Raw genomic sequence first — 23,231 nt, forward strand, 5'->3', positions numbered from 1 at the left:
TGGCTCTTCACCCACGGGAGAGGTCGTGCCCTCAGCGGCAGAGGCAAGGGTTCGCTGAGCCTGTCCTCCCCCTGCCTCCCGGTCTGCTGACTTGGCGCCCTGCCATCGGACCCGTGCCTCTTTGGTCGGGACGCCCAGAACTGGGTGACGGGAGGGACGCAGAGGCCAGTAAGACATGACCTTGGCCTCAGAGTGTGTTCGGAGAGGATGGACTGCCGCACAATCTCAGGCCACCCCGCGCCCCGACCCCAGCCCACTGAGTCAGAAGCTGAGTTTGAACAAGGTTTCCAAGGGATCCGTGTGCACGTGCCCATCTGGGAAGGAGGTCTAGACCGTGGAAGCAGGAGGCGAAGCGGGGTGACCCAGCGGGCCAGGGGTGTGGGCACTGAGCTGCAGAAGGCAGTGCGTCTCTGCAGGAGCGGAAGGCGGGGAGGCAGACATCACAGTGATGGGGCAGCAGCAGGGACAGCCTGGGTGGACCCAGGACACCATGGCCTGGGCCAGAACAAGATGGGCTGCTTCTGTCCGCAACATGTGTAATACTTAGAGCGATCAGCTGCTCTGTTCTTAACACTTGGCACGTATCAGCTCATTTGGGACAATAACATGGTGTCGGAGGGGCGATCATTAGTCCCTTTTACAGATAGATAAAGTGAGGGGCAGGAAGGCAGAGAGACTTGCCTGATGTCTCTTAACTTACACGTGGTTTAGCCAGGATTCAAATGCAGAAATCTTGGTGGAAGCCCTTTGAGCCCATCTCTAGACGCCCCTCTGCAGCACTAGGGAGCCATGGAATGTTGGAGGGTGGGGGAGCAATGTGAGCAAAATGGAGTTTTGGAAGGCTGGGTGCGGGTTGGCAGGGGGAAGCCTGTGTCTGTGAGGGCAGCGAAGCGAGAGACCGGGTCTTGAGGGGGCGGAGGTGGGGGCCTCTACTGGAGAGCGTCCTCCGTCCTCAGTTCCAAGCAGCACGTGGTGGACCACGTGGGGGAGGGGACCGCAAGGCTGAGACACAGCCGAGAGCAAGGTTTCTGGAGAACGGCAAGGAGGAGGAGATTTGTGTCCAGCCTCGGGCAGGGCGCACGCCGATGGCTGAGTCCTGGGAGAGGTTTGCCCAGTGGGATACAGAGGCCCACCCCGGCGGCCTCGAGCAGCCTGCCTTCCTTTCTGCTCTTTTCCTTACCTCCTCTTTCCCTACGACCCAGAACAGACTCGGAGTCCCTGGGAACTCCCTGCTAGCCGGGCCTCTTCCAGGCCCTTCCTCCTGGCTCAGCTGGGGGGGGGGGGGTCCCAGTCAGGCCATATCCTGCCACCCGCTGGGGGCCTAGGCTTTCAGGGCAAGCTCAGGGGGACACAGCTTGGTGTCCCCTCCTCTCAGATCTATTAAATTCCCGAGGGAGAGGACATTGCCCCGCAAAGATGGCCCAGGGCATATCTGCCATTGCAGGGAGCCCCACCATGTGTATCCTGGGGGGCACAGGGCTGGCTGACCTCGCGGGGGACCGGGGCCAGCTCGCCTCGCCTGACAGGCTCAGCAGTCTGCCAGCCTGGGCTGGTGGCTGACCTTGGGCGGGTTCCTTCACCTCTCTTGGTTTCCTTCTCGGTAAACACGGGGAGATTAGTAATAATCAATGTTACAAGAGCCCCATCTGATGGGACTGTTTTGAAGATTTCTTGGAGATAATGAATGTGAAATCAGAACAGCATCGCAGATAAGCTCGGCACAGGGTTTTCCTGGCAGGGTTTGGCCTCAGGGTCTGGGGAGATCGCAGTCATAAAGCTAGCTATTCGGGCTTAACAAGCATTTGTTGAGCACCTACTATGTGCCTGCCGGTGCCCAGGCATGGGGAAGGAGCAGACAAAACCCCTGAACGTCTCAAACCTTCATTGTGGGGACTTGTTGACCTTCCCCAGCGGTGCTTCGAAGAAGGCGTAATTCCCACCAGATTACCCCCCCCTTCAAAATTGGGGCAAAATTCACATCACATAAAACTCACCATTTGAGGGGCACCTGGGTGGCTCAGTGGGTTAAACCTCTGCCTTTGGCTCAAGGTCATGATCTCAGGGTCCTGGGATCAAGCCCCCGCATCGGGCTCTCTGCTCAGCGGGGAGCCTGCTTCCTCCTCTCTCTCTCCCTGCCTCTCTGCCTACTTGTGATCTCTGTCTGTCAAATAAATAAATAAAACCTTAAAAAAAAAAAAACTCACCATTTGAACCATTTTAACGTGCATCATTCTACGGCGTGTCATTCATTTAAAGGGTTGTGCGACCACCTGCTCCTAATTCCAGAACATTTCATCACCGGGAAGGGGGACCCTGTGCCGACAAGCGCTCCCTCCGCATGCCCTCCCCTGTTCCTGGCTACCAGGCATCTGCTGTCTGTCTCCAAGGATTTGCCTGTTCTGGACCCTTCATGGCAGCGGCATCCCTCACTATGGGCCCTTTGTGTCTGGCTCCTGTCACTTAGCATGGTGTGTTCGTGGTTCATGATCTCGGGGTCAAGAGATAGAGCCCTGTGTGGGCTCCGTGCAGAGTGGGGTGTCCACTTGAAGGTTCTCTCTCTCTCCCTCTCCCTCTCCCTCCGCCCCTCCCGCCTTCCCCTGCTGCTTGCGCATGTGCTCTCGCTTTCTCAAAAAAAAAGGACTCCACGTCTTTCTGCAGGCGAGTAATGCGCTGTCGTGTGGGTAGACCCCATTTCGCGTATCCGTTCATCTGTTGATGGACGTCTGAGTTATTTCCACTTTGCTGTCCCCATTTTAAAGACAGGAACACCAGAGCCCAATCAGCTACCAGCTCAAGGTCAACACCTGCCTACGACCCGGAAATTCCACTAGGAGGCATTTACCCAAGAGAATGAGAACCCCCGACCCCACCTGGGGCTGCGCGGGAATGCCCACAGCGGCTTTATTCACAGTAACTCGCCTCGGGAACAGCCCAGATAGCCACCAGCGGCGGGGGATAGGCACGCTGCGGTCACCATGTCCTGAACACTGCTCATCCGTGGGAAGGGAGAACGACCGAGTCACACGGTCTCTTGGAAGAACCTCAGAAACTTGATGCGGGGTCAAAGGACGCAGACACACGTGGCGTGACCCCATTTATATGCAATTCTAGAGAAGTCAAGCCTGCGGCAATGGAGGACAGAGCAGTGCTTTTCAGGGACTGCGAGGGGGCTGGGGCTGGCTGGCAAGGGGCACAAGGGAAGATTCAGGGGGCGATGGAAATGTTGATTATTTTGACGGGGTTGGTCGCCCCTCGGGTGTACGCACGTGCCAGAGTTCGTGTAAATAGGTGTGTTTTATTGTCTCAACTGTGACTCGGTAAGTCAGCTTAAGAAAAGAAGGCGAGCGTCCCAGCCTCCCACACCCGCGGTCCTCCTGGCCTCCTCTCTAATCCCTGTTCTCTGGCCCAAGCAGGCTGGGCCCTTTAATTATGGCAGGTCTGTGAGTTTGTAGCCTCTTTGAGCCTGCCGGGGCCCGGCGTGTAGTAGGCCTGCTGGGAAGCCTGCTTGCTGGGCTGACTGAGCTCTGTGGACTCCCTCTGGTTGTGCCCTGGATGGAGGGCAGAGCCCAGGTCGGGAAGACTCTCTCTATTTTTTTAAGATTATTTGTTTATTTATTGGACACAGAGAGAAAGCATGCACAAGCAGGGGGAGCAGCAGGCAGAGGGAGAGGGAGAAGCAGGCTCCTGGCTCAGCCCCCATGCAGGGTTCCATCCCAGGATGCTGGGATCATGACCTGAGCCAAAGGCAGATGCTTAACCGACTGAGCCACCCAGGTGCCCCTGGAAGGACTTCCACTTGGAACCCAGGCCAAAGGCCGCACTGCTCATTACCACCCTCCCTGGGACTAGAGCCCAGGCCTCCATCCGGACCCTGGGCTTCTGACCACTGGCATTCTTAACCCGGGTGGTGTGGACACGTGGATGCGGCAGGGCAGTCAACCTGGTGGGACGTGCTGGGGTTCATCCCTCCCCTCTGGCCACCCCTCTCTCCCTGGAAGATGAGGAAACAGACACAGGGAGGGCCCGACCCTTGCCCCATGTGGGCGCCCGGGTGACAGATCCAGGATTCCAACGCAGGCCACGGGCAGCCGCCCTGAGTGTGTGTCTACCCCACGGGCTCCCACCGGGCACAAAGCGCCAGTGCCGGGGAATCTAGGGTGGGAGGCACAAGGCATCTGGGAGGCCGAAGCAGCAGCAGGCTCGGAGCCACAGTCCTCGGGACCGCCCCAGGGTCTGCTCCAGCTGCTCCCTCGAGAGGCCGCTGTTTGGGGTTGATGAGGGCGGCAGGCGTGGAAGGGTCTTGTGTCTAGAGGGTCTCTGTGTGGGTGACACTCTACACCAGGCAAGTCTGTGTGTGTGTCTCTCTGTCTCTGACTCTGTGTGTCTGTGTTTATTTATGCATAGTGTATGTCTGTACATACGTACCCATGTCTCTCTGGGGTGTTTCTGTATTTCTATCCATCTCTGTCTCTCTGTCTCTCTTGTCTCTGTGTCTCCTACTGTCTCTTATCTCTGCTTCTGTTCTTTCTCTGCCTCTGTCTTTCTGAGTATCTGTATTTCCCTGACTCTCTCTCTCTGGTGTCTATCTCTGTCTCTCTGTATCTGTAGTATTCTCTGACTCTCATGTCTCTGTCTCTCTCTGGTGTCTCTATCACTCTGTATTTCTGTCTCTCTCCATTTGTCTCTCTGTATCTCTGTCCCTATGTCTCTGTCTCTCTCAGGATCTCTCCGTCCCTCTCTCTCTCTGGTGTCTCTGTCTCTCTGTATCTCTGTCGTTGTCTCTCTGTCTCTGTCTCTCTTAGGATATCTCGTCCTTGTCTCTCTCTGGTGTCTCTGGCACTCCGTATCTCTGGGTCTGTCTCTCTTACGTCTCTGTCTGCTTCCAGTGCTGGTGGGAAGAAAACCCTTCTCAGGGCGGGGACCCAAGGAGGGGACAGGCCTGCTCTGACCTGGCGCGACTCCTTCCCAGGCCAGCTCTGGCGCCTCTGGGCCGGTGGGAAGAGGCAGTCAGCCCGGGGAGGCCAGGGCCTGGCAGGCAGGCCTTTCCTGGGACAGGCTCTCCCGCTCCCGCCCCCTGCAGCTGGCTGGCTTTCTGCCTTATGCCTTTAGGATAAACTCCCTCTCCCTGGCTCTCCAGGGCCCTGAGTACTGGGGGGAAGGCCCTGCCCCCTCTCAAGGGCCCCCACTCTGCACATCCTGGGATCCTATGGGGAGAGTGTCGTGGACTGGGCCCCACCCCTTGGTACTGCCTCTGGCCTCGGTGGCCCCTCCTGGGGCCCTCCCAGTCACTCTCCTCCCCCACTGTGATCTGCACTTTTTGGCCCCTGTTTGGATGAGTTGCTGGGGAGCCCCCCCACAGCTTTGAGTGTTGAAGCCATTGGCAGGACCCCAGAGATCAGAGGCCCCCTGAAGTTTGGCCGAGCCGGACTCCAGAGCCCCCAGCCCGCCCATAATAGCTATCTGTTCAAAAAGACAGAGCCCAGTGGGCCGCGCGTGGCTTTGGAATTGACCAATCTGAGTTCATGGCCCGGCTCCCCTGTGTCAGTGACTGCCGTGTCTCCAGGTTCAAGGCCATCACCTCCCAGGAAGGCTGAGACCACAGGCCGGGGCCATGGCCCCACTGACATCTGCAGTAAACATCAGCCCTCTGTCACCCAGTGACCACCCTGCCTGGCCCAGGCCGTGCTGCCCGGAGCATCTACCCTTTGGGGACAGGACAAGCACGTGCTGAAGGCTTTTAGTGGTTCTTCACGGTGTGTTCTTCCAACGGATGCCTGGGAGAGCCCGCATGTCCTGATGAGAGGCTGGGCATTCTGGGTTCCTGAGACGCCCTCGGGGCGGGCTGTTCCCATCCCAGAGCCCCCACCCCCAGAAAGGCCTCTCCACCAGCGCCTTAGGCCGGTATGGGCGTGGGGGGCAGGTGTGCGAGGTCCCTGGCCCGGAAGGAAGAAAGGGATCGGGCAGGGCTGGCTGCCTGGAGGAAGGGGCCTGTTAGGGGCCAGAAGGAAGCACAGGGTAGAACACACTTGAACTGCAGCCCCTGCCCAGCCCCCCTCCTGGCCCCTGATGGCTCAGAAGCTGTACGTAGCTCCCGGCCGCAGTGGGCCGGCTGGCACCGGATGCCACACACCCGGGCCCCGGCAGCTGTGAGGGGGACAGCTGAGCTCTGCCCCAGGAACAGGCTCTAACATGTCCCCTTCGAGAGTGGACGCAGATTCAGAGAGGAGGGAGGAGGGCAGCCATGGCAGGGACGGGCAGCCGGGGTCCTCGCGACTTGGGTCCGCGTCTGGGCTTGCCCCGTGTGTGCTTGCCAAACCCTTACATGTCCCTCCCCTCATCTGCCGAGGGCCGGATTGACCGCATGACGTGGTTCTAAGAATAAAATAAAAGTATGCGACGCGAGGCTGAAGAACAGGATCAGCCCGTAGCATGCTGTGCTGTGACCTTTGACACCGCAGCTCCAAGAGGCTTGGACAGATGACACGGGGGCGCAGAGAGCATCCTTTTCTGAGGCGGGCAGCAACAGGGTTAGGAAGCTCTCGCACTTTTGGATTTCGGTGTCTATATGGCGTCTCCTCCCTGGATGTACAGGTTCCCTAAGGCCTTGTATCTGCAGCTGGCAGAGAGCCCCGGTGATAAACAGGGAATTCGGGCCTGAGTCAGTGCATGTTAAGCTGTGTGACCCCACACAGGCCCCTTCACCTCTCTGGGCCGGCCTTTCAAAATCCATCAGGTAAAGGGTGGGTGCTCCCAGCTCGGAAAAGCTTTTAGGCCAAACTCCAGGAACGCAGCAGAAAGAACCGCAGATCAAGGCCAGAGCATGGGGACTTTCCAAGGTCCCTGGTCATTTTTAGCCTCACTCCTAGGGGACAAGCGACCCGCGATCTGTCCTCGGCCCGGCCCGCTCTCAGCGAGTTCTTTTTCTGGCTGTATGAACTCAGGCCGCGTGCACAGCCAAAGTTAAACTCAAGAGGGCTGGACACGTGGCTTGGGTGGGGAGCCGGAGCAGATGGCAGGCCACCTGTTGAAGGGGGACTCTCGGATCAGCAGCTCCCACCCAGCCACCCCGCTGCCCGCTCCCCCCCCTCCCGCCTTTGACTCTGCCTCCCGCCTCCTCTGCCAGCCAGCGTGGCCCTGATCCGTGGTGGGGATTCCAGGCCCAGGACTCTCATAGTGAGGGGGACCCGCCGAGGCTGAGGGGAGGCGGGTGTTTCCTTAGAAACACCCATTCCTTCTCAGAGGCTGGGGGAAAGGCAAGAACCTGAGTGGACAAAGGCAACAGGGCTTTGTTCTGCCCTTAAAGATGCATAGGTCTGCCCCCCGTGTCTCCCCATTACTGCCCACTGCCCAGAGGGGTCATCAAACCAAGTCTTTGGGCATTTACAGATTTGAAGCACCTATTAATAATAATAAAAAAAAACACAAAGCAATATGTATGCACGGTGCTCAAGCAGAACGTTTGAAAATACGGAACATCAATAAACAAAAAGGAAACCACAGGCAGTCCTGCCTGGCTGCGAGACCCAGGGTCATTGTTCTTGTCCGCAGACATGGAGCGAAGGTTCTCTGACCTCCTGCTTTCACGATGTAGGACTGATGTTTTCCCTCAACTCTGGTGTGATCTTTTCTGTAGCATCATTTGGGATGCCCGCATCCTTGTACAGAGCTCAGTCCTTTATCGAAGTCCAAAATTGCAGAAGCTCAAAAATCCAAGTTTGTGTGCGACTCCTGTGGTCCCAGAAATCTGTCCTGGCTGACACAATGAGGCTACTTATAGCCTCCATTCCCCCGCCTCAGTGTGAAGATTTGTTTGTTTTGCTGTAGGAATATCAACAAATGTGGCTAGAGGTGCTGCGTCAGACCCCACGGAGGGGTATGGTAGTACTGGGCCCAGAAAGTCCTCAATGTTTCTCAGAGTCTCAGAATTCTGAATTCCGGAACTCCTCTGGTGTCGCGGGGTTGTGCTACATTTTAAAGGAGTGGATGCCTCAGGGGCTTACGTTTGCTGGTTGTGCAATCTCTGTTGGTCTTTCCTATTTCGTACTCAACGCCAACACTGGGGGTGTGGGGGTGGGCCTTGCATCCCATTCACAGGTGGAAACTTGGAGACTCAGGGGGCCCGGATTGACCCCAGATCCTTGGCTGCTGAGTTCGAGAGCCTACTGCTGCCTGCACCCCTCCCTGCTCTTCCCTGATATGACTTGAGACACCATCAAGATCAGTGTTTTTCAAACTGTGGTCCGTGTCCCCTGGATCCTTGTTAGAACAGTACAGATCTCCAGGTCCCGCTCCGGCTCCAGACCCAGGCGTCAGCTTGCCAAGTGGGCTCTTGGCAGTTCTGGGGCCCACTGAGTTTGCAACCGCCCAGCCCGGGCCCTGGAGACTTGGGGGTTGAAGGAAACGCTGCCCAAATCCCATTATTTGGACGATTGTAACATGGGCTTTGGAGTTCCAGGGTCTCCGTTTTGTCTCAGGTTTTGCCTCTGCACCCTGCTGCCAGAGGGTCAGCTCTGCCAGTTCGGGAGCCCTGCGTCTCTGGAACAGCCCGGGGACAACCGGTCACACCCTGTTGGCCTCCAAGCCACGGCCCGGAATGGGCTCTCCAAACCCAAGCGGTTAATTTTGGTTAACATAGGGAACGGCAGCTCGGTTCACAAACTACCTGCCCTACCCGCTTCCTTCTCAGAGCCTGACCTTCTTGCGTGTCTCAGGGACCCAGAGCCAAGTTCCCATGTGAGCACTGTCCTGCCCCCTCCCTGTGCTTCTCCTCAGAATAACAGCTGCCTTTTATCTTAATGCAGCCGCCCATCTCCACCGCCAACTCGTCTCTCCATCACCCCTCCTCTGCCCTCTCATCCGTCCGCCGCCGGTTCTTCCTCTCCGTTCGTCTAGGCCCCATCCGCCAGCCAGCCCTCCACTCACCCATCCATCATGCCTCCTCTCTCCTTCCTTCCTTCCCTCCGTCCCTCCGTCCATCCACCCACGCACCCATCCGTTCATTCATCCTGACACCCAGTAGGGGGCTCAGTAAATTGTAGTTGAATGAATGATGAGTTTCTCCAAGCAATCTATCTAGAACCTTCTGAGAAAGGGGGGGAAGAAAGATCGACCTAGAATAGGTAATTGGGACTGGAATGAGTGGCTCACATCTCTCCTGTTTATCCACTCTTCAGCAGATGCTTACCGAGTGGCCCCTGAGTGCCGGACGTTAGGCTAGGTTCTCGAGCTGGGACACAGTGTTGAGCACAGACAGATGTCTGTCTGGCCCTTACCTTCATGGACCTTGCAAATTTGGGGGGAGACAGATGTTACTCAAATAACCACGCTCACAAATTCATAATTGCAAACAGCAGTTAAGTGCCCAGAAGGAAAAGAAATCACCCAGCATATCCCCGAGGTTCCTGAGCCAGGCCTGGGGACCAGCAAGGGCGCCAGTGAGGTCTGGACCCTCCCTTAGGAGCCCAAAGATGAACCCTGTGCCAACGAGGAACTCTGCCTCAGGTGGCTCAAGAGAGGGAATTAAATAAAGGGACCTGGTTACAGAAGTGATAACACAGTTCCCAGAACTGTGTAAAGCTACTGTCACCAATCCCCCCACCCACCCACCCCAGGCCAGAGGGACCAAGAAAAGTGTTACTAGAGCTGTTGCTGCGGCCATGAAGGAGTCAGGGCCCTCTCTGGGCCAACAGACATGGCCTGAAGAAGAAAGGAGAGACAGGGGAGAGAGAAGAGGAGAAGAGAAAGGAAGAAATACCCCGGCTTCTCCCTCTGCCTGCCCTTCCGACTCCCTTCAGTCTTCTATTAGCTGAACTTAGGGGTGGTCACAAGGCAAGGGAAGCTGGGACATGGAGTCTGTAGGGCCTGCCTGCAGAGCGGAAGGGGAAGGAATAGCTTATGTCTGGCACAGGCAGAAATTCATGGGCACAGAGGGGAGGGAGGCAAGTTCCAGGCTGTTGAGAAGCACGTGCAAAGGCCCTGGGACGCAAACAAAGTGCCTGGTGCCTCTTAGGCCAAAGCACCTGGAGGGCTCAACAGACCAAGTGGAGTTCTGAGGGCACCCACAGAGGTGGGCAGTTCCCCGCCAACAGTGGGGTTTGATCTTTTCCCCCCGAGAGTTACAAAACTCGAGGAGGATTTCAAGTAGGAGGGAGGCCGCAACCAGACTCGCACTTTTGAAAAGACCACGTGAGCTCCTGCATGGAGAGCAGCTGGGAGGTGTCCCAGGGAGGAAGCAGGCAGGAGGCCACTGCCGCCCTGCCGCACCCAGGCCCCTGCCATGGCTTGCACCCCAAACCACGGGCCCTCAGACCCGCCCCCACCCTCCGGCCTCACACACCCACGGCAGCAGGAAAGCTCCAGGTTCCTAGAATGATGTGTCCGCTTCCTTGATCATGCGCCTGCCGTCCTTTGAGATCTTGGCCCCCGGAAAGGGCCTCCTGCTCAGCTGGCCTCGTCCGCCCCCTCACCCTCCATGAGGCACCCCCCAGCTGCCCACAGCCCTGGCTGGGTTGCCAGCCACCACAGCACCTGTTTACGGCTGCTCTCCCTTCTCCAGGGGATCGGCTTTCAGCTCTGATAAATATTAATGGTCGTGTAGGGTCGCGGGGGGGCCCTGCCGGGAGATAGTCTTTCTGGAAGGCGCGTCCGGGCGCCTAGCCGGAGTTGCAGTGGGACACCCCGGCCTGACTCCCAGTCTCTCGCCGGCTCCACCCCACGGCCCTTGGGGGCGAGCCCGGAGCCCCGGGAGAGCACCCAGAGACCAGCTCTGTCTGCTTCTCTCTAACGGCAGAGCTGGTCACCCCGGAAGCCAAGCCTCAGGGTCCTGTAGAAGACACACAGTCAGGAAGGCGTACTTGAATGACAGGACGAGGGCACCTGGGCCCCAAAGCCAGGAGCCCCCATCTCCCGAGGGAGCAGGAGCACCATCGGCGGGGAGTTGCCCTCGCAACTGTGCATGCCCAGGACCTGGGACTAGCTGAGCTGGGGCTTCCCTGGGGCCTCGGCCCCTCCACCTGTTAAGTAAAAGGGATGGGCTGGAGAAGGTCCAAAGTCTCAACTTTCCAAAAACGCACTTTAGAAGGCATTCACTTCTTCAAGGCGGAAGCCATTTCAGGGAGTGCGGGGGAGGCACAGACGCTGGTGCAATGGCTACCACGGGGCGGGGGGCACTCGTGTCATCAGTGGGGTCTGCATTGCTCCATGGCAATGCAGGGAGGCAGGCTCGGTTATTCCCTACATGCAGATGTGCTCAGGAAATGCGGCTCGGGAGTTCAGCCACCTACCCAGGGCCACATGGAAAGTATGTGGCAGGGCCGCGCTTTCCATCCAGATGTTGAAATCCCCTGGCAACGTCACGCCATGCTTGAGAGGGCGGGCTCTGGAGCCAGCCAGCCTGGGTTCGAATTTGGGAGCTGTGTGATCTTCGGCAAGTTGCTTAGCCTCTCTGTGCACTAAGCTCCTCATCTACGAAGTGGAAATGGCACTTGTGTCCCTACCTCATGGAGTCCATTGAAAGGATTTAATGGGATTACGGCCACAGATTTGGAACGGAGGGTGGCTGGTTTAGGATCTGAGAGCTCCTCACCCCAAGTGCCTGCGGGTCCTGCGTGTACCGTCCCACAGTCTGTAGGCTTGGACCCCTCACAGTGTTGGACCCGGCCCCCACACCCCCCAGAAATATGCTTTGAATCCAGGAGGGAGTGGAGTCAGGACTCAAAGTAGGAACCGGGGACTGTAAGTCACTGTTCCTGGTGAGCGCCGTCCTTTCGACAGCTGGAATGTTCTAAATCATTCTAAGACCTGGGCAGATTGGAATTTTAAAATGTGTTTCCCCTTTTAGAGCAAGCCATGCCTAAGTATTTCTGGCCCGTGAAAGGAATACAGTTTCAGACCCGGTGCAGAGAAACCACGCGTGCTCGCACAACCCAAGGAAAACACCCACCACTGGGCTCTTTTCCTCTGCGGCTCCTGTGGGCTTCATGGGAACTGCTGGGCAGGGAGGCAGGCCCTGCAGGGAGACGGCACCCAGGGCCAGGCTGGAGAGCTGGCAGCCGAGAGCAGGGGTCGGGAACCAGCGAGTCCTGGGTATTCCACAAGCCCCCACAAATGTGGTTTCTGACATCTCACTACATAGGGACGTCAACCCTACGCCTACCCTGGGACCAGCAATTCCACTCCTCATATGTGCCCAACAGAAACTCATTATGTGTTTCTAACAAAAGACGTGGACTAGAATGTTCAGAGAAATGCCGTTCGTGTCAGCCTGAAATATGGCCTACCCCAAACTCATCAACAGTGGACGGGATGAAGAAGTTATAGCATAGTCACTGGCGGTGTACTATACAGCAAAAAAAAAAAAAGAAGAAGAAGAATGGAGTATTCCTATGGGGGAGAAGCAGGGAAGAACTTTACAGACATAATAGAGAACCAAAAGCCAGACTCAAAGAAGACATATGACATACTTCTATTTATATAAAGTACAAAGACAGCGTGTACTGACACACGCCACCACCTGGGTGAACCCTGAAAACCTGAGGCCAAGGGAAAGAAACCAGGCACAAAGGGCCCGTAGTCTCTCAGTCCATTTCCACAGAACGCTCAGAACTGGCCAATCCCCAGAGACCCAATAGACAAGGGGTTGTCGGGGGCTGGGGGCAGGGGGTGGGCGGTGACAGATAAAGGGTCCAGGGTTTCTTTTAGGGGTGGAGATGTACACCTGCCCCTGAATGTCCACCACGAATCGGGCGATGATGTGGCACATAAATGACCTCTCGACAGAGTTGCTGAAAAATAAACCACCAGTTTGGTGTTCAAAGCTGGGAAGCCCAGAGCTCTGGCTATTAGGCATTACCATTGGTGGGAGGCAGTGCCTGGAAGGGACCCCAGAAGGGAGGCTTCTGGGAGGCTGGACATGCTTATTTCTGGGTGTTGGTAACACAGATGTGCTCAATTTTTAAAAGTCCCACAGACTGTCCCCCCATGGGGAGGCCCACTTTCCAGCATGGGGATCACCCTCCAGGGAGAGGTTCTGAAAAACAACACCCCAGTTTAGTCCTAGACACACGTTTCGGCCCCCATTTTTTGGTCCCCATCATGAGTCCGGCAGCAAGCAACTGCAGAAGTGAAAGACCAGGGCAGGCCGGCTGGTGGGCTGGCATGCGGGCTTGGACTATCCTTCTATGACTCAGAGGAACAGCAGGAAAGAATCCGTTGCTGCTGGCTGCCAGCCCCCGCCCCCTGTTAGCCAGCGCCGGGGACCTGCCGCAGCCCCCTGAGTGTTCCAGGGCCTGAGGCTGAGGGAGCTGGGGCTGGGGTGGGGCCACTGGCAGAGCCATAGGCAGGACTCGAAGGCGTCCAGCAAGCCCTGGCCAGTAGCCTCCCTGGCAGGACCCCGTGAGGGACAAGGGTGCCTTTATTGTAGAGGCTGGGGGAGGCTGGCGGACGGGCCAGGCGCTGAGCACACAGCAGGCTGGATTAGAGCGGGACTCTCAGGACAGACGGCCTGATTTTGAATCCAGCTTGGCCACTCCCAGCTCCGTGTGACCTGGGGGACGTGCAGTCCCCGTTCCTGAGTGTCCGCAAAATTGGATAACAGTAGCGCCTGTTTTCTAGGCAGTCACGAAATCTAAACTCGAGCATGCCGTCAGCTCAGCACAGAGCACCTGGCACCTTGTCAGCCTCCAGCCAACCCTAGCTTCCTACCACTGCGTGCCAGAGGACGTGAGCTGGGTCATCTATTGAGCGCCTACTGCATGCCAGGCACCATTAAGGCAGCTACTATCTACCTTGGTTTCCCGCTCCCACCTCCTCCCCACCCCCCCTCACTGCCCTGCCTTCTCAGGAAACCTCCCTGGCTCGGAAGCCTGGCGGCTCACCACGTAAATGATTGCTATGATTCCATGCTGCAGATCAGGCTCTGTCGAGAAACCAGCAGCCTGGGAGCCTTTGAGTTCACTCAAGATTTATGTGGAGTGTTTGTCCCCTCATCCCCAGTGGCAGGTCCGCCCTGGCGATCGTTCATCAAAGGGGTTTTACGAGGCCCCTGAAGTTGCTGGCAGTAGCCTCGGGTCTCCAGGCAGGGGAGGTCGGGGGGAATGGCGTCACCCGAGGGGAGGCTGGGCTGTTCGCTTCTGGAGTCTTTTTCCAGGTTCTTGGGAGCCAGGCTGAGGGGCACCTGACCCTGCTCTTAGGACCTGTACCCCGCTCTCTGATCCTTAAATGTGTAATGCAAGCACTGTTTCGTTTTTAATGAAGCCCTTTGCCGCTCACAGAATGCTTCTGCATCAGGGTCTCAGGCCCCCCAAGATGGAAGGTGTGCTCTCCTCCCATGTCCACTCTCTGAAGCTCCTATATTAAAAAAAGAAGGGGTGCTAAGATAAGGTCAGCGAACACGCTATGCATTTTTCATATTTACACTGAACAGATTAGCCTGGTTCACAGCAAGAAAATGCAAGGAAATTTCAGCAACCTTGGCAGCCGGGAGCTTTTCCCAGTCTCAGGAGCTGTGCCTCTGGGCCTCGGTTTCCCTGTCTCTCAAATGGAGCCAATGATTCCTGCTTTGCCTCCCTGGACTGCTCTGTCGTGCAGGCTAACGGGTGTGAAACAGCTCATAAGCCCGAGGCCCCCATAAATCCCAAGTGTTAGAGATGTTTTTGTTTTTGTTTTTGTTTTAAATTGTTAACGATTGCATTCCTTCCCTCTGAGAAGGAGGACATATTTTTGCCGGTGGCCTGCCATGGTTAAAGCTCTTTCTGAGGATGGCAGAGAAGTGCTTGCTTCATTCTTAGGGGTAAAAAAAAGAAAGAAAGAAAGAAAGAGAGAGAGAGAGAGAGAAAGAAAGAAAGAAAGGATGAAAGAAAGAAAGAAAGAAAGAAAGAAAAATAGGGCAGTCAGATGATAAATTTTGTTTTCCTGGTCCTCAGCGAGCCAGAGGCCAAATACACAGCACACCCAGCCTCTGCAAGGGGAAGGACAGACCAGCCTGCAGAGGGAACCCTCCTGGAAGGGGCGCTCCAACCCACGTGCCGTTTCGAGGGAGGAGGGACAGAGCAAAGACCCGGTGGGAAGGGAGGAGGCTGGGGGCACCAGCATGGACTTGGCCTCCATCGCCGGCCGTCGGCGGGGAGCGGGAGACTGGAAGCCGGCCGGAGTAGCTGGGCAGTTTTGGAACTTGGAAGGCCTGGTACGGTGTTGGCATCCCAAGTTCAAACACAGACTGAGCCCCATCCATGTCCCTGGCCTTGTGACACCGTGGGGCAGCACAGGGGACGCCAGTCAGGCTCTGCCCCAAGGGGAAAGGCAGGCCCAGGGGCAGATGCACAAAATAATGTGTGATAAGTGCTCGGAGCCTGGAAACCAGCCTCCGCAGCAGGGTAAGGGCAGATTCCTGCGGTTTCTGGGCCAAGGCAGCCCCACAGGAAGCCGCGAATCTGAGATGTGCCCAGATGTTCCAGGCTGACGGGCCTTCTGGTCTCCTGCAGAATGGAGGTGGGGCACTTTCTCTCCATCCGTCCATCCGCCCTCAGCGCCGGGTCTGCCCCTGAGCACCTGTTGCTGCTTGGGAGGCCCCCCACTCCCAATCTGAGGAAGGAAGATGGGGCGAGCAGGCAGGGGCCCTGGGGGGAAACTAGTACCCTCTCTCCAGCAGCAAGGGGGGCCCTGCTCTCAAAGGGACATGGGGAGCTAGCTCTGGGAGGTATGGGGGGCGCGCACTTCCCAAGTGAAGTTAATACAATCCAACCTCACCGTCTGGAGTGTGCGCCGTCTGTTCTCTGTCCCCCAGGACCCCCGCAGGGGCTCGGAGCACATGTGAGAGGCAGGAAGTGGCGGCACTGGAGGCCATCCCTGCCCTAACGCATGGGCATCTCAGGCCCCAGGGCCAACCAGGGAGGGTATCACAGGACACACTGCCCCAGTTCCCGCTCACCGCTCAGATTCACCTAGCTGCACCACCTGGGGCCTTTATTTACGCCCCTGCCCCGTGCCTCTGCCTCCTCTGTTGCCAGCTGGGGGTATATGAGAACCTCCCTCGCAGGCTTGTGGCAAAACCCGGGTCCGTTGCCATCTGTAAGGCACAGGTCCTTGCGTGTAATTAACATTCAACCAATGTACGCAAACACTCCTGTTATTTCTGGGTCCAGAGCGTGCAGTTCTTGGAGACCGTCTCAGCTCACCCTCTTCCCAGCCCTCTGGGATGGGTCGTTGCGTTATTTCTGCTTTGTAGGTGGGGAGACCGAGGCTCAGAGAGGTGAAGGACAGACCGGGACCACGCAGCTCCTAACTGTCACACATTTACAATGCCAAGAGCCCCAGCCCCGTGGGCCCGCCCACAGAGGACAACCAGCATCCCCGGCCTACTTCCTGCTCTTAGCAGTGATCCCTTGCTGCCTGGTTCCTGAGATGTGTGCGGGGGACTTTCTGGAGCCCTGGTCATGGAGGGAAACAAAAACATCCAGGTGGATGCTTCTCTTCTCCCAGCCTGGGTCCACTTTATACACACATGCAAACACACACACACACACACAGGCGAGCTCATGAACACACACATCCATGTGCTCCTGTATGCACGCACGCATGTACACATCAGGACACAGATACACCTGCTAACAGGTGCAGACACACATGCCCACACGAACATAAACATATGCACACACCCACACGGGCACATCCACACATCCACACCCACAGCACATGCTCAGGAAGCTCTGCTCCAAGACCAGCTTAGTCTAGAAAATCCCACCTCCCTCATCTTGTCCCACTGACCCTGTGGCTCTCCTCTGTCACACAATGCCCCCCACCCCCACGTTGAAGTACAAACAGGCAGGAGCAGAACCTCATCAACCACCAGGTAGAGTCAGAAATACACACTGTCACCTACGATGTGCCAGGCCTCTCTACCCAGGGCCTCAGGTGACACAGAAAAATCTGGTGAGGATCACCACCCCATTGGGCAGAGCAGGAAACTGAGGCCTGAGGAGCTAAGAGGTTTGCCCAAGACTTCCATAGATAGAGAGGGATGGGGTAAGATGGGGCCCCAAGTGTACAGGACCCAGGCCCTGAGATGGGCTCTGGATATCCACAGTGAGCAAGACAGACCTGGTTCTTGTTGGGGGCAGGAGTCCCCAGGCTTCTGGTCAGCCAGACAAGGAACAGCTGAAGAAAAACAAATAAAATCAACAGCAAATTCCTAAGCCAACGAGCTGAGACAGAATGGCAGGGGGGACCTACCTGAGGCAGAGAAGTCAGAGAAGCCTTTCTGGGAGGGCACTGTAGCCAAGACCCTAGAGAGGGACAGGAGTCAGTTTGCAAAGAGAGCCCACATTAGAGGTGGGAGGAAGCACATGCCAGGCCTCCAGGGGTTCACGAGGAACCCCCCAACCCCCCGGGAACCTGCATTTCCTAAGCCAGCATTGTTTTATCAACAACCTCTCTTCTGTGTGGGGTTTGAGGATTATGCTAGGGCACCATGAACAGGACCCCAGCCCTTTAAGTTGCCTGATCAGGCCCCTCCTGCCACCAGATATGAAAAATGCCAGAAGCAGGGGAGCCACAAACAACCCCCCCCACCAGCATTCCTCCCGGACAGTTTTGCTGACCTAGCTTTTTTCCTGGGCCTGGATAAGAACCTGCAGTACTGAATTCCTGGTGGTAGTGGTAATGATGATGGTGACTTTTTTTAAGTCCTAGACTGTGATGCCCAGATTATGCACCAAAGGTTCCCAAGACGTGGTCCTTTCCTCTTGTTGCATTTATTTATAATGCATGGCCCTCCTCTGTGCCCAGGGGAAGCTGAGTACTATTTACATGTCAGTGCCCCAGAGGGCAGAGGGGCCCACCTGGCACCTTTGTCCCCAGGCTCACTCTGGGTTCCAGCTGACAGGCTGGGGGTAGCTAGCTGTCAACTTCTTAGGAGTCAGAGACTCACAGACTTTCGAAGCTGGAAGAGGTGTCCTTTCACAGATGGGAAATGGAGGTTCAGGAAGGCCCGAATTTGCACAAGGCCTTCCAGCCTGAGCCAGAGCAGGGGGGAGGACTGAGGGGTCCTGGCCATGTCCCCTGCCATGGACAGTTTCCATCAGCAGATGGGTGACATGGACCGGATATCTGCCTAGTCAGGCGCTTGAGAGCAGGGTCTTTTGGAGTCCACTGTCTGGGTGCCTGGAGCTGAATCCCAGCCCACTGTGCCTGAAAAGTAAGTTGACCCTCATGACCCTCGTGAACACATTCTCAGTGGGTCTTCTTTCTCATCTGTAAAATGGTCTGATGACAGCACTCAACCCAGAGTCACTGGGAGCAGGAACCGAGCTGATGTACATAAAGTGCTTAGACTAGCGCCTGGCACAGTTCATCTCCGGCCAGAGCTCCTGTTTATTAAGAGGAGGAAAGGGCCCAGAGTTGTCGAGTCACTTGCTCCGGAACACACAGCCCAGAGACACACGGGACCCTTCCTGTGCTGCTGGTGAGGGCGCGTTGGCAGCCGGCCAGCGGTGGGGAAGGCGTGGCAGGTTGGGGACCCCTGTCCTCCTGATGGTGCCGTCACTAATGTGTTCCAGGAGGCAGGAGACATCTCCTCTCCCGTCTGTCTCCAAAATTAGCACACTGGGCCCTGAAAGGTGCCTCAACCCGGAGCTGCTCAGGGCCGTAAATGACCCTCACGTGGTCCCTCCTTTCAAAGGAGGAGGGGGTCGGGGAGCCCGGGGTCGAATCGGCGGGGCGCTGCCCCTCCCGAGAGTCCCTCTGGGGCTCCTCGGTCTCTCTCTCTCTCTCTCTCTCTCTCTCTCTCTCTCTCTCTCGGGCGCCGGCCGCGTCCTGCTTGCCCTTTACTTAAAGAGCAGCTCCTGCGGCTGATGGGTCTCCGCGGGTCCCCGAGGAGACCCTTCAGACGGCCCGAGCCGGGCGCGCTGGAGAGAGCCCCTAATTGGGGCCATGAATCACGGCGCGCGGCTCCCGGCCGGACACAAAATAGATAGGAGCGGGCGAGCCATTGTGCGCAGTTGGGGCCGCGGGGGAGGGAGGGCCGAGGGGGCGGGGCGCCGGGCGCCGGGCGGGAGCGCGAGGGAGGGATTCCCCGCCCGCCGCGCGCCCGCCCTCCGCCCCCTCCCCCGCCTCCCTCCGCGCCGCCCGCCGCCCCGCCCCCCTCCTCCCCAATTAAATGACCCCACGCTTTGGCAGGCGCCGGAGCTCGCACATGCGGCCGCCGCTCCAGCCGCCCGGGGCCCGCCGCCGCCGCCGCTGCGTTCCGGGCGCGCTCGCCGCGGCGCCGCCGGGGGCTCGGCAGGCCGGGGGGGCGCCCCTGCGAGCGGCCGTGCGCCCGCGCCCGCGCCGGCCGCCCGCCGCCAAACTTCGCGGCGCGCTCATGCCCCAAGTTGGGCGCGGCGGCGGCGGCGGCGGGCGCTGAGGGCGGCCCGGGGGCCCGGGGCGCGGGGCCGGGCGGACGCGGCGCGGCCATGAGCGGGCGGCCGGCGCCGCTCTCCCGCAAGCAGCGGCTCATGGCAGCCGTGGGCGAGCGGGCGGCGGCGGCGGGCGGCGGCGGCGGCGGCGGGGCCGGCGGGGGCGGCGGGGGCGGCGCGCCGCTCTCCTGCTTCATCTGCGGCGGCGGCATCCGACGCGGCAAGGAGCTGAAGCTGCAGGTGAAGCAGCCGGCGGCGGCGGCGGGCGCGGGGGCCGCGGCGCAGCCCTTCTTCCCGTTCCTGCAGCAGCAGGAGCCGGCGCCCGGCGCGCGCGAGCTGTGCCCGGCCGACGGCTGCGTGCTGGTGTGCGCCGTGTGCCGCTGCTTCCTGGGCGAGCAGTGGGCCGCGTTCGAGCGCGCCCGCACGCCGGTGGACAAGCGCATGTACTGGCTCAAGCGGCCGCACCAGTGCGACGCGGGCGCGGGCGGGCGCCGCGGGGCTGCCGGGGCCCCCCGGGAGTGGAACGTCGCCTACGCGCTGGGCGGCGCGGCGGGCGACGAGACGCGGGACTCCGAGCTGTCGGAGCTGTCGGACACCGACCCCCTCTCCGAGACCGAGCCGGCCGTGCGCGACGCCGCCAGCCCCCGCCCGGGGCCCGGGCCTCGCGGGGGCCGCTGCCAGGAGTGGAGGCCGACGCCGGGACCCCCTCCGGGACAGGGCGACGTGGAGGAGGAGGAGGAGGGGGCCCCCTCGAAGCAGCGCGGGGACGGCGAGCCCAAGACCGGCGGGAGGCGCAGGCGGAAGGCCGGCGGGAGGCACTGGGCGCCCGAGGCCCGGGCCAGCGTCCTGAGGGGCATTCAGGATCCTTGGCAAGGCCCTCCAGTCCAGGTGGCCCCCGCGGACGTCATGAAGGGAGTCCCTTCGGGCAGGGCGGCTAAGACCCCCGAGAGCAGGCCGCGGGGGGAGACCCGCGGGAGCTATTGCATGTCCGAGGACAGTGACATCAACATCACCAGCGAGGAAGAGGACCGCAAGGAGCAGCCTCCGCCTGGCCTGCCAGAGAAGGAGAGCGCAGGCCGTGTCCCCTGGGCTTCCCTGGAGAGCAGGGCTGCGCCACCAGAGGGCCTTTGCTGCTACATTTGTGGGTCGGCTCTGGCGCCGGCCTCGCAGCACCAGATCCACGTGCAGAAGCAGGAAAAGCTGGCCCAGGCGCCCTTCTTCCCTTTCTTGTGGCTGCACAGCCCCCCTCCAGGGGCCCAGCCCATCAGCGAGGGGGGCAGCACCCTGGTGTGCCCCTGCTGCTTCTCCTCACTCATGCAGCAGTGGCAGAGCTTTGAGCTGGCCAGCGTGCCTGTCCTGCAGCGGCTCTACGTGGTGCCCCTGAACAGCCATGCCCCCGGCATGGCCTCCAAGGGCAGGAGGCTCCCCAGGGAAGATGGCCCGCCAGCTGGGACCCTGCCGGAGGCCTGCTACCTCTGCGGGGAGGACTGTACCCAGGATGCCCGGGCAGTGGCCTCCCGGCTCCTCAATGGCAGTGCCAGGGGCTCCATGCATTTCCCCTTCCTCAGCCTCCTGCCCTGTCCGCCCAACGCCCGGGGCCCCAACAAACGCTGCGAGGTCCGAAGCTGCCCCAAGTGCTTCAGTGTCCTGGAGGACGTCTGGGCCCTGTACCGGGCCTGCCAGAACGAGGAGCTTATCACTTCTGTGCAGGGTTTCCTGGGCAGGTACCACCAGGCTTTCTCAGCCTCAGACCCTGCTGTCTCCGAACCACCTGCCCCGGCCCGCGGCAGCCCCGCGTCCGTCTGCTACACCTGCGGGGCCGAGCTGGGCCCTGGGAGGGAGTTCCAGCTCAACGTGAACCCCTCCGGCCGCCTGGGCGAGAAGGAGCCGTTCTTTCCGTGCCTCGCCGTTTACCCGCCCGCCCCGCGCGCCCGGCCTGCTGACTCCACAGGCCTGGTGGCCACCTGCGTCCTCTGCTACCACGACCTCCTGGGCCAGTGGCTGCAGCACGAGGCCCGCAGCGCCCACCACACCGTCAGCCCCTGGTCACGGCAGTACCAAGTGGACACGTTCGTGTGCTTCTTTTGCCAGCAGGAGAAAAAGCGGTGTCTCGGGCTCAAGGCTGTGCGGGTGGCCCGGCTGCCCTTGTTTCTCTACACCCTCCGAGCCAGCCACAGCTTGCTGGTGGACGACGGGCGGCAGTTGATCATTGGCGCCTGCGTGGAGTGCGGGACCCTGGTGTGTGCAGGCCCGGGGCTCACCCGCCAGGGGCCTGCAGGTTGGAGCTCCCCAGTGACAGCAGTGATGAAGGTAAGCGGTGGTTTTCTTTTTCAGCCTCTGGGGTTCCAGCAGGGAAGAAAGACCTGTTATTTTCTGTTCCTCTGCAGGGGAGGAGGTCCTGTTGACTCTGTGATATGTTTCAGCAGGAGGTGCCCTCCCGGGGTCCCCCGGGCTGGCGCGTGGGGACTATGTGGGCCTGGCTGAGCCAGAGACACATGGAGTTGGTGGGGGGACCAGGGCAGGAGTGGTCTCGTGGAAGAATAGGTCAGTGCTGCAAACAGCAGGCTCAGGCCTGAACTTGAGTGTGTTTGCAGTGGAGTCCATCAAACAGAGGAAGTTCGGGGCACGTCTGTCATCCGCCTGATAACATTGGTAATTAGTCCGGCCGTGCAGGTCACCCGGAGGTCCCTGTGCTTACCCACCCGGCTGGAAAGGCAGCAGAGGTGGCGGCTCCTCTCCACTCTAGAGCGCCGGCCCCTCTTAGCTCCTGCAGCTTTTCCCCCAAGTTCACACTTGTTCTTTGAGACTCTCAGGTTGCTTCACAGCAGATGGAAACAGATTTTCAGACGTGGGGGTTTGGGACCTGGGGGACAGTGGCCTAAACAGACGTCCCCCCCCCCCCCCCGGTGGAAAGAGAGTCTTTCTTCTCTGCAAGCAAGCTGTGCAGGAGGAGGAGGGAGGGGTCGTGGGGGGCTTCGTTCACCCCGTTTATAAGGTGCCTGCCTTCATGCTGCCTGCCTGGGAGGAGCCAGATTGGGGCTCAGTTCACTGTGGATCTGGCTTTCCAAAGGCCAAAGCAGGGCCTGCCCCCAGCAGGTCGGGGGGAGTAGGTGATGGTGTATTGTGATCACCGTGATGGCCGTGTGGGGCCCTGAATGGGCATCTCTGCTAGAGATGGCGGAACTGGTTTGTTTTCATGAGATGCCTGTAGTGGGAGCCACTGGCGAGGGGCCAGCCAAGGGCCCTGTGCACAGGGAAGGGTGTCTCTGACTTGTTCAGGAATGATCGTTTCATGCATTCGAGAAGCTTCTGGTCTTGCCTGCCCCTTGTCTGTGTGTGTGCCCACGTGCGGAGATTCCTGGGTCATGGGTTCGTTCACGGTGGTTGCGTCTGTAAAGTGGATGCATTCTCCTGCTTCTCTCCAGTGCTTGCCCTGGGCCTTTGTGCTCTGCCCAGGCTTCCTTCTCTGCCAGTGTTCCTTTTGGACCGCAGAGATGTACCTGGGGGCTTTGGGGGGCCCGTCACTCCAAATGGATGCGCTGATTGCTCCCCACCGCAGATGCTGAACTTGTCATTGGCAGCCTGTGGCCGTCTGTCCTGTGGGTCTCTTCCTGGGTATCTGTAGTGTGCACTTTCCAGCAGGGCCAGAACTGGGAGGTGAACCTGGCTTTGCAGCAGGATAGACCCGGCTTCCAAGCCTGCCCTCTCTCTTGGTCGCTGAGCGCCTGAGTGATCCTGTCTTCCCCTCCCTGGGCTGGTCTCCTTGGCTGGGGAGTGGGGGTCGGGATGGCCTGCGCCTGGAGGGCCAAGTATGTGAACAGACTGGACATCTAGCTGCCTCCA

At 59.1% G+C, this 23,231-nt stretch overlaps 1 protein-coding gene across 5 annotated transcripts in view; it reads left to right on the forward strand.

The window, feature by feature from the left end:
• The first annotated feature begins 19,411 nt into the window (after nucleotides 1-19,411).
• The window catches only part of GSE1 (Gse1 coiled-coil protein), a 386,663-nt gene continuing 382,843 nt past the window's right edge, over nucleotides 19,412-23,231 (forward strand). For 2 of the 5 annotated variants that reach the window (XM_032326366.1, XM_032326365.1), the window contains exon 1: nucleotides 19,524-21,698. In XM_032326366.1, the coding sequence (XP_032182257.1) occupies nucleotides 19,830-21,698 (1,869 nt within the window). In that variant the 5' untranslated portion in view covers nucleotides 19,524-19,829. Of the gene's footprint in view, nucleotides 21,699-23,231 lie in introns of all 5 variants that reach the window. The other 3 variants (XM_032326364.1, XM_032326367.1, XM_032326363.1) reach the window with 2 other exon arrangements.

The sequence above is a fragment of the Mustela erminea genome, chromosome 19, assembly GCF_009829155.1.
Source record: "Mustela erminea isolate mMusErm1 chromosome 19, mMusErm1.Pri, whole genome shotgun sequence".
Classification (NCBI taxonomy): Eukaryota; Metazoa; Chordata; class Mammalia; order Carnivora; family Mustelidae; genus Mustela; species Mustela erminea.